Source organism: Bos indicus x Bos taurus, chromosome 6 (assembly GCF_003369695.1).
Source record: "Bos indicus x Bos taurus breed Angus x Brahman F1 hybrid chromosome 6, Bos_hybrid_MaternalHap_v2.0, whole genome shotgun sequence".
NCBI lineage: Eukaryota > Metazoa > Chordata > Mammalia > Artiodactyla > Bovidae > Bos > Bos indicus x Bos taurus.
In genome coordinates this window covers 85,641,898-85,652,635 of record NC_040081.1, presented here as the reverse complement: position 1 = coordinate 85,652,635, position 10,738 = coordinate 85,641,898, and the positions used below count along the sequence as shown (strand labels likewise).

Here is a 10,738-nt window from a genome sequence, read left to right as displayed (position 1 = left end):
TGTGTTTCTTTTACTTTAGCCTCTGTAGTCTATTCAGGGACGGGGGAGCCTGGTGGGCTTCCGTCTATGGGGTTGCACAGTGTCGGTCAAGACTGAAGTGACTTAGCAGCAGCAACAGCAGTCTATTGCTTTTGCTACAAGAATGTTGCCTATGGTCTGAAATAAACAGGATAGCCCATTCTCAAGTTTCTGACCTTTAAAAATGTAACATTTTTCTATTCATATATTGCAAGGGAAAGAGCAAGACAGATCTCCAGATGTTTATCTGCTTACATCTACGATTGACTTCTGAATCCTTCATACCTAGAATAGACTCAGCCCGGCCCAGTTAATGGCTTCCCAGATGGTGCCAGTGGTAAAGAACCCACCTGCCAGTGCAGGAGGACTGAGAGATTCAGGTTCAATTTCTGGGTCAGGAAAATCCCCTGGAGGAGGGCATGGTCATCCACTCCAGTATTCTTGCCTGGAAAATCCCTGGAGCCTGGCCGGCTATAGTCCATAGGGTTGCTAAGAGTCAGACACAACTTAAGCGACTTAGCACATTCACATAGAGCTAAAATCTGCAGAACAGAGAATAACATTTGCTGTTGTATGTATGTGCTTGTGCGCTCAGTCGTGTCTCTTTTGCGACCCCATGGACTGTAGCTCGCCAGGCTCCTCTGTCCAAGGGATTTCCCAGCCAAGAATATTGGAGTGGGTTGCCATTTCCTTCTCCAGGGAACAGTTGTCTTTCTGGAGCTTTGTAGGAACTTCGTGATCTGACCTACGAGGATAGTTGCAAAAGCAAAGGATTCCCCACACTAAGTTTGTGACAACCAACTACACCCCCTCCTTTTTTAGTAAACAAGAAGCCTATATTCTAACTTGGTTAAGGTATTTCCTTGGACACCATCTTCTTGGTGTGACAGCTTTCCAAATAAAGTTAAATAAAGTTACTATTCCTTACCTCAACAACTCCTCTCTTGATTTATTGGCCTATCCTGTTGTATGAGCTTGGACTCGGTAACAATTAGGCCTAAATTATTGTTCTGAGGGGAAAGTCTGTTCCTTTCAACAGATTCTCTACCCTAGAGTTTTTATAGTCTCATGATGCATAATACCACACCATATTTCATTTTTGCAATTAATTTCACTCACATGCCTATAAGTGAAGAAAAACCTAAAAAGCTGTGTGCTCAGAGCAGTGTTTCACATGTTTTACTGATCTTTTAGGTAAGCATCCTCAGAGGTGTCTCTTAAAAATACATATTCCTGGGTCCACACCCAGGATTGCTAAATAAGCAGTTGTGGAGGTGGGGCACAGGGATCTGCATATTAAACTTAGCAGTTGGTCCCTAGGCATTCTGGTTTAAGAACCATTATGATAAAACCAAGAAGAAAATGAACTCTTTCATGGGGAGTAAATTCACTTATTTTTGATGGATTAATGGTAACAATAAACATTTACTACATGCCACGTGCTATCTTAAATGTATGTGATTTAACTACTTAAATGGTTATATAACAATCATATATTATTCAAGATGAGGAAATTGAGACAGAGGTTAAATAGAGCAAAGACACAGAGTCAGTGGTAAAAGTGGGATTTAAATTCTGTCCTGACTCCAGAGGTCAAGGTCCTAATTGCTACCCTATATTGTTTCACTTAAGAGAGTACATTTTTATTACTTTCCCCCTAAGTTTTTATTTTATAGTTTTAAAAAATGTTCATTCCTAATTTTACTGTTATTCAAAGCTTCCCTTTGAAGCAAATATAAAAGATCAGTTTGTCTTCACAAGTGACTAGCTTAAAGAATATATATGAAAGAAAACATTTTCTGGAATACATAGCTAAAGCAACTACATTCAATTAAAAACTTTGACATGAGACTAAGCAAAATTTAAAACACGTTTATATTTGTTGATGTGGGTGGTGTTAAATTTTCTATACTGTTTCTATGTTTTAACTTGTGATGGCAGACAACAAATGTTTTTAGAAGAATCAATATTTAAAATATTTTTTAAAACTTTGATTATTACCTGAAACAATATTGTTCACATGGTTTGAACTCTAGTTGAATTTTAAATGATTTTTTTGGATCACCTACTATCCGGACAGTGGTTACGTGTTCATCGTGAACGGAGATTATATACTGATTTTTGACTTTCCTGAATTATTTTGGTAGTGTTAAATTACTTTAACTATTAAAATTCTTTTAATTCATACAACCAGTAAGGAAAAACAAGCAACTCTTATCTACTTCTCAGATACATCAACTATTTTGTTAGGTTTGTGAATATATTTACATTACCTAAGCTACTTTTTATCTTTAAAATCACAGAAAGTAATTTCTCAGTTTACCAAAAGTTTTGGCCTTTAAGGTGGTTTTAGAAGTCTGGCAAGTTTATTTCTACAAGAAAAATTAAAGGGGTATGTTTATTTAGCTCCATAAGTAAGACAGGTGAGAAACTATGGCTTAGAGAATTGACTAGCCCAAAGAAAGCCAGTCAGCTGGCTAGTGGCAGAGTAAGTTACTGGACCACTATTTTGACATTTTCTTCTTTAATTTTTAATATTGTGCATTTTCAATAGCTGCCTATAGCTTACAATGGTGACATAAAACCAACAGGTTGTTGCTTTTTGTTGATGCCTGATATCGGTAATCTATTTTATTGGAACTCTTATCCATGAGACTCTACAGTTCATGATGTGAGTCTATGAAAAATGGTCACGTTGAATAGTTAACAATTTATTATTCATGTGTTAGGAAAGTAGCCAGCACATCTCAGTGCTCTTTAAATGTTTCTTAAGTGAATACAAAATTCGGAAGATGTAACTATTAAACCCAGTAATTTCCGTTCCTTCATTTACTGTTAATTCACCACTGACAAAGTCACCTAAGGATAGTACCATCTTGTCCTAGTTATTAGAATGAGTTCATATTTAAAGTGTTGTGATCATTGAAAAAGGAAGAGTTCCAGAAAAACATCTATTTCTGCTTTATTGACTATGCCAAAGCCTTTGACTGTGTGGATCACAATAAACTGTGGAAAATTCTGAAAGAGATGGAAATACCAGACCACCTGACCTGCCTCTTGAGAAACCTATATGCAGGTCAGGAAGCAACAGTTAGAACTGGACATGGAACAACAGACTGGTTTCCAATAGGAAAAGGAGTTAAGGCTTATTTAACTTCTATGCAGAGTACATCATGAGAAACGCTGGGCTGGAAGAAGCACAAGCTGGAATTAAGATTGCCGGGAGAAATATCAATAACCTTAGATATGCAGATGACACCACCCTTATGGCAGAAAGTGAAGAGGAACTAAAAAGCCTCTTGATGAAAGTAAAAGTAGAGAGTGAAAAAGTTCGCCTAAAGCTCAACATTCAGAAAACTAAGATCATGGCATCTGGTCCCATCACTTCATGGCAAATAGATGGGGAAACAGTGGAAAGTGTCAGACTCTATTTTTTGGGGCTCTAAAATCACTGCAGATGGTGATTGCAGCCAGGAAATTAAAAGATGCTTACTCCTTGGAAGAAAAATTATGACCAACCTAGATAGCATATTGAAAAGCAGAGACATTACTTTGCCAACAAAGGTCCGTCTAGTCAAGGCTATGGTTTTTCCAGTGGTCATGCATTTTATGTGAGAGTTGGACTGTGAAGAAAGCTGATTGCTGAAAAATTGATGCTTTTCAACTGTGGTGTTGGAGAAGACTCTTGAGAGTCCCTTGGACTGGAAGGAGATCCAACCAGTCCATTCTAAAGGAGATCAGTCCTGGGATTTCTTTAGAAGGACTGATGCTAAAGCTGAAACTCCAATAGTTTGGCCACCTCATGGGAAGAGTTGACTCAGAAAAGACTCTGATGCTGGGAGGGATTTGGGGCAGGAGGAGAAGGGGACGGCAGAGGATGAGATGGCTGGATGGCATCACCGACTCGATGGATGTGAGTTTGAGTAAACTCAGGGAGTTGGTGATGGAGAGAGAAGCCTGGCGTGCTGCAATTCATGGGGTCCCAAAGAGTCGGACACGACTGAGTGAACTGAAGTCTCTAAAGGAATATGTGATACATTTGGAAAAATATGTCTTAATTGCTCTCCTCTTGCTTCAAACTTAGAATATTAATTTCTTAAGAAGCATTTTTACATAGACAAGTACACCTTATTCTCTATGTTCCTGTAATGAACAGGAATCACTATGCTATTAGTTGTAATTTGTTTAGTATCTGCATGTCAGATGTGGATCCTCACAACCTATAATAAGAACCAATACCTATGAGGTATTTGCTGCCTAACAGGCATTGTCCTAAGTGCTTTGTGTGTATGTGTATGTGCTTAGTCCTGTCTCACTCTTTGTGACCTCATGGACTGTAGCCGGCCAGGCTCCTCTGTCCATGGAATTTTCCCGGCAAGAATACTGCAGCAGATTGTCATTTCCTCCTCCAAGAGATCTTCCTGACCCAGGGCTCGAACCCAGGTCTCGAGTCTCTAGCATTGGCAGGCAGATTCTTTACTAGTGGCACTTGGGAAGCCCCTAAGTGCTTTAAGCTTCCTTTGTGGCTCAGCTGGTAAAGAGTCCGCCCACAATGTGGGAAGACCTGGGTTCAATTCCTGGATTGGGATAATACCGTGGAGAAGGGACAGGCTTTAAATATACTAATTTTTAAAGTTTTAAATATACTAATTCACTGTACTCTAATAACTATGAAGTACATACGTACATACTATTATCCCCAGTTTAGATGAAAAGACAGAGAGAGATCAAGGACCTTGCCCCAAGTCACAGGTACTAACTGATAAAACTGGAGTAGGAGTCTGGGTAAAGCGTGCTCTCAAATTAGAAAAACCACTTTCCACCTGTATGTTTCTCCTTTATTGTCACACTATTATTACTCATAACACTTCTGACACCATGTTTCCCCACCAAGTAATTCTCTGCAACACCAGTTGGAGGTAGCATCAGATCCCATAGGTTAAGGCCTCAGTCCCACAAGACTGTCCCTTCCCCACTTCAGATGCCAATCACAAGCCCAGGTTGCTACCTGTGCTTCTTTTAGTCTGTGAGTACATGCTAAGTTGCTTCACTCATATCTAACTCTTTGTGACAATATGGACCATAGCCCACCAGGCTCCTCTGTCCATGGGATTCTCCAGGCAAGAATACTGGAGTGAGTTGCCATGCCCTCCTCCAGGGGATCTTTCTGATCCAGACCCAGGGACTGAACCATGGCTCTTTAACATCTCTCGCAGTGACACCTGGGAAGTCTGAAGTCCCCACAACTCCCTCCTTGGGTTCGATTCATTTGCTAGTGTGGCTCACAGAACTCAGGGAAACACTTCATGTTTACACGTTATTAAAGGACATACTCTGGAGGAAGAAATGGCAACCTACTCCAGTATTCTTCCCTAGAAAATTCCATGGAAAGAGGAGCCTCACAGGCTACAGTCCTTGGGGTGACAAAGTAAGACAAGGCTGAACATGCACATGCGTCCACACACAAAGGACATGATAAATACAGACGAGCAGCTGGATAAATAAGTACACAGGGTAAAGACTGGGAGGAGCCCCTTTACAGGAGTTTCTGTCCCCATGAAGTTGGGTACCTCACCCTCTCAATAGGAGGATGTGTTCACCATCCTAGCATGTCCCCAAACCTCCTACTATTGGGATTTTGTGGAGGCTTCCTCATACAGACATGACCAATAAACTTCATCTCTAGCCCCTCTGGGAGAAGGCAATGGCACCCGACTCCAGTACTCTTGCCTGGAAAATCCCACGGACATGGATGGAGGAGCCTGGTAGGCTGCAGTCCATGGGGTCTCAAAGAGTCAGAAACACTTAGCCACTTCACTTTTACTTTTCACTTCCATGCATTGGAGAAGGAAAGGGCAACCCAGTCCAGTGTCCTCGCCTGGAGAATCCCAGGGACAGGGGAGCCTGGTGGGCTGCAGTCTATAGGGTCACACAGAGTTGGACATGACTGAAGTGACTTAGCAGCAGCAGCTAGCCCCTCTCCCCTCTCTGCAATGTGAAGGTCTGGGGCTGAAAACTACAAGCTTTTAATCATGGCTTGGTCTTTCTGGTGACCCGTTCCCATCCAGAAGCTCACCTAGAGTCCTCTCATTGTAACAAATGATATTCCCAGTGCTCCTGTTACTTAGGCATTTACGAAGGTTTTAGGAATGCTGTGCCAGAAACAAATATATGTATTTTCTATTATCTAACAGTTCTTAACCAATTACATGTATATACCTATACCTAAGGTAGGTATAATAGTACCATACAGAATAAGAAAATGAGTCAGAAATCAGGTACTTAACTCAAAATCACCCTAGTAACTTAGTTCCAAGACCTGTACTTTTTCTACTATATCAGAAAAGGAAATACAGGATAGGGCTCTTAATCCAGAAAGGCTAGAATGAAATCCCTGCTCTTCCACTTAATAGCTAAATGACCTTGAGAAACTTACTTCTCTTTGCCAGTTTCTTCATCTCTAAAGTATGGATACTAGAAGTTACTACATGAGTTGTGAGGAATAAGGAGATAAATGCTTACAAAAGTATCTTTTCACTCAATATAAACTTCCAATTTTCCTTTTTTATTTATAGTAATTTGGCACATGTGCTATGCTGGCAGCAGCTGTAAGCCAGAGTTTAAAATAATGAAGGCTCAAGGTAAGCCAGCTTGGGTCCAAATCCCAAACACACTGTCCTTTAGAAAGTTAATCTGGAATTTTGGCATCCTCATCTCTGATAAAGTTATGGCAAATGTTTTAATAAATATGAACCACTGACATCTCTGCATTTCTAGCAGCCAGCACAACATTTAATGCATAAACAGTTAAGAGGTCCTTTGTGCTCCTTCACTAGTCTTCTCATTTTCTCCCTGGCATCATCCTAAGAATTTTTAAGTTCACCATGTCATCATCTTTCCCCTACTGTAAAGATGAGAATAATTATATATATAAAAAAAAAATAATGTAATTTTGAAGTTACCACTTACTCAGTAGTAATCTTATCAGATTTTCTGCAAGTGCAAAGTACAAAGACCAACCAACAATATGGAAGAAAAAATGGAATTTTTATCTTACCACATTAAGCACTATGAAAAAATATTCACTATTGAGGTAATTAAGGCATATCTCTATTTTCAACCAAGTTCCCCTTCTTTCCTAAGCTTTTCCCACAATAAAATGTACAAAAATACTTAACATTAAACTCATTATTGGTAAGTTTCCTGCTCAAGAATTATACTTTAGGCAATGGAACATCAAAACTACTTTATATCCTAGCTTACAAATAAGATGTCTACCAGAGCTGCATTCTCTTCACTTTATGTGAAAAATTACAAAAGTACTCTAAGTGTAAATAAAAGACTGATACATGAAAAAAAATAAGTACTCCAAGTCTGTTGCTCCATAACTACCTATGTAATTTCCCCAGGCTACTGTTTGACAGAATAGTGGAGAACTTTTTTCCATCACCACCTCTTTTCCCACACATCTTCATATTGTTCCCACAGTTCTCTGTATGACCTGATTACAAATTAAAACACAAATAAATTGAGCAATAACCCTCAATAGGGTTATATAGGAAATTTTCCTATTGTCAGAATTTTTAACATTTAAGGCTAAGCATTAAGTATTAATACACTCTCATCACCAGTTAAAAATAAAAATTTATTAATCCAAAATTATCATCAAAAGACTTAAGCTAAGCAAAAACTTTACTTAAGCTTAATGCTCTTTTTAACTCCTGCACGAATGCCAGACAGTTCACCAGTATAACGTTGCTCTTCCCTGCGAACTTCACGAACCTGGCCTCTTCTGCGAATTTTGGCTTTTCTGAACTTCTCCCGGTGTTTGACTCTGGGATTCCGATCAATTTTCTTTCTCCTAGGTGTAAGTCCCCTATTTTTAGCAATCTGATAAGTAATGGCTCTCTTTGCATTTTGATCTTCAAGAGCCTGTTCTTCGGTACTATTTTCTTCTTTCTTTCTCTTTAATTTTTGTCTCTCTTCCATTTCTTTATAGTATTTCAGTGCAGCTTCTTCATCAAAATCAGAATCATCAGAAAGGTCTCTAACAGCCAAAGCAGCAGCAGAAGTCTCTGAAACTGATTTTGGCTTGGCCTTCATGGATTTTGCTTTTAAATTCAGTTCTTTCTTTCCAGCACCATCTTTAAGTGTGAGCATATAACGAATTTCAGAGGACAGCTTCTGATCCACAACCGACAACTTGTTGATCAAATTTCGGTAGGTAACAAGCCTTTCAATGACAGGATGTCCATGTGCAGGGACTCTCCTAGCTTTCAGGATCAGATAAAAACTAATGTTGGAGCAGTAGTTCAAATAGAGATTGTATTTGGTCCTCAGGTATTGGCTTCCTTTTCCAGGGGGGATGATCTTTTGCTCCACTAACTGTAGCAATGGCTCCAGCTCATCCTTCATCTCTGTCAACTTAACTTTCAAGTCGTCTATCAGCTCCAAGAGCTCTGGAGATTCCTTTCGCAGCATTTTCAGCTTCTCTTTCACGGAAACTTTCGCCAAATCCTTCACGACACGTGTCTCAGCCTCATTTACCTGAGGTACTGGTTTTGCAAAAGCCTCCACCCAGGTAACTCCAAAATCGTCCTCTTGCAGAGCTTGGGCTAAGCGCCGCTGAATGAGCTGTGCCTCCGCCTCCTCCTCTCTTTCCTCTTCCTCTACTTCTTGTTGACTCTGCCGGCCTCGGGACTTGGAGCCATAGTCCGTGTCGTAGTAAAGTTTTTTCCTCTGACCCCACGACAAACTGGGATCCACAGAAGCCTCAGTCTCACTCTGCACGGAGCTCCCACCATCATCATCGTCACCCTCCTCACTCTCTCCATCTTCATCGTCCTCATCGGCAACATCTAGGGCAAGCACCTCCTCCTCCTCATCGCCATCCTCCTCGTCCCCACTCTCTATTTCGCTCCAGCCCTTAGCCAAGGCGGGCCGAGATCGGGCCTCATGGAAATCATCTACCTTATCTTGGTAGTAGCTCGAGTCCCCCGGTGAGGGTGGAGATTCTAAGTCCTCTCCATCGTCGTCCGCTGGGTCGCGACTTGCCTTAGCTCGCACAGCTGCCCACTTGGCCGCTCCACGCGCGCGCCGCCCGGATCTTCCCACCATAGTTCGCGGTCTCAGCTTCTACACCGACGTCAGGCTTTCAGCCACCTCTGACCTCTGCGCACGAGCCACGCGCTCCAGCAACACGCCGCTGTAACAACCACGCGATCTCTCACCACGCTCGTCTTGCAGGGGCTCCAGTCGGATGCGGCAGTTTCACCTCCTTCCGGTCCCCAGGATGCTCTCCGTGGAGCGTTTGAACCAGGACTTCCGGTTGGTCCTTCGGGCCTTTCCGTGTGGGAACAGTAGGTAACGAAGTTCGGTTCCGGAACCTCTTTGGTCCTGTTCTTACTCTCGCGAGCCTGGGCGTGGCTAGGGTGACGGCCCGGTTAACCGCAGGTGAGGTAGCAGTGATCATTAGAGGGCGCTTTACCTCTACGCCTAGGAGAGGCAGCCGGGCGGGCGGTGCCGTGAGTTGTCCTGCTCCTGTACGGACGTCACCGGCCCGGAGCCGAGTGCAGGTGTATAAGATTTTCTTGTTTGCTGAAGTTTTGTCTTCGCCTATCTGTCAGGAAGTTAATCAGATTGTTTTTGTCTACGCAACGTCCAAATATGACATTTCTGGGGACGGTAGGCGGAGGTGAAGGCGGCGCCGCGGCTGACTGGAGCAATCGCTTGCGGGCGCCGGGAAGGGCGCAGGCCTCCGGCGGGTGGCAGCTCGTCTCCAGCTCCCCGCCCGCAGGGCTCGGTGACTTCAGGGGATTGGAGTTCCCGAGGAGTTTATGAGGGGTGGTGACGGTGGGGAGGCAGAGCTGTGCTCTGCAGTCTGACTGTTTCCGAGGAACTCAAGTTGCCTGCAGGAGGCGCTGCGATTTCTCTTCCTTCTAGTGGAAGAGAAGTTCTTCCAGGTATTTTGGAAATGACACATGTTAACCCTCAGGAGCGGGCCCTTAATAAATTCTTCAGCCCTTAATAAGCACGAGGCAGCGTGTTAGGCTCTGGGAGAACGATGATGGGCAAGAGCAGACGCTGTTCTCGCAATGGTGGAACAGGTGGTTTAGTTAAACCAAATCATCACGCGAAACGTGCCGGATCATAAGTGGGATAAGTACTGTGAACACTTATCCTGTGTTTCCCACCCTTCAGCTGCTGAGGACACTCAACGTGCCTTTCACATCACTGTCTTTTTGTACACGCCATCCAGCCCCCTTACTAAGAAGAGTTTAGTGCTCCCGGCCAAATCTGAGAAATTCTGCTTTAGTGAAGAGACAGTCTAAGCATCACTTGTTGGACTTTTCTTTAACTCCCTTACTGCCTTTTTCTCAGCTCTTTTGTATCACGTCGTAGATCTCAACAGAACTGTGATATTGCAAGCACGCAGCACAGCGTCTGGCACAGAGTAAGTGTTCAATGAAGATTTGTTTAATGAATAAGTATTGAAGTTACAGTACTTGATCATGTGTTGATCTCAGGTGCTAAATAAATGGAGTGAATAAATGTTGCCTAAACCTGCGAACATCCCTAAGGGAGATAACCTGAGCTGGAATGGATTTTAGAAATCATTAATTCCAGTTCCAGTATCTTCATTGTCTACATGTGGAAACAGAGACTTGGGAAGATTAGGTTAGCAAATTTAGCACAGAAACCTGAGACAGGGCTCCCACAC

The 10,738-nt window shown here is 42.4% G+C and overlaps 1 protein-coding gene across 1 annotated transcript; it reads right to left on the bottom strand.

Moving 5' to 3' along the window:
* Nucleotides 1-7,644: 7,644 nt before the first annotated feature.
* On the bottom strand, nt 7,645-10,366 carry UTP3 (UTP3, small subunit processome component). Its single transcript, XM_027544675.1, has one exon. It carries the CDS (start codon nt 9,133-9,135, stop codon nt 7,711-7,713), a length of 1,425 nt encoding a protein of 474 aa, XP_027400476.1. The 5' UTR covers nt 9,136-10,366; the 3' UTR covers nt 7,645-7,710.
* Nucleotides 10,367-10,738: the final 372 nt, after the last annotated feature.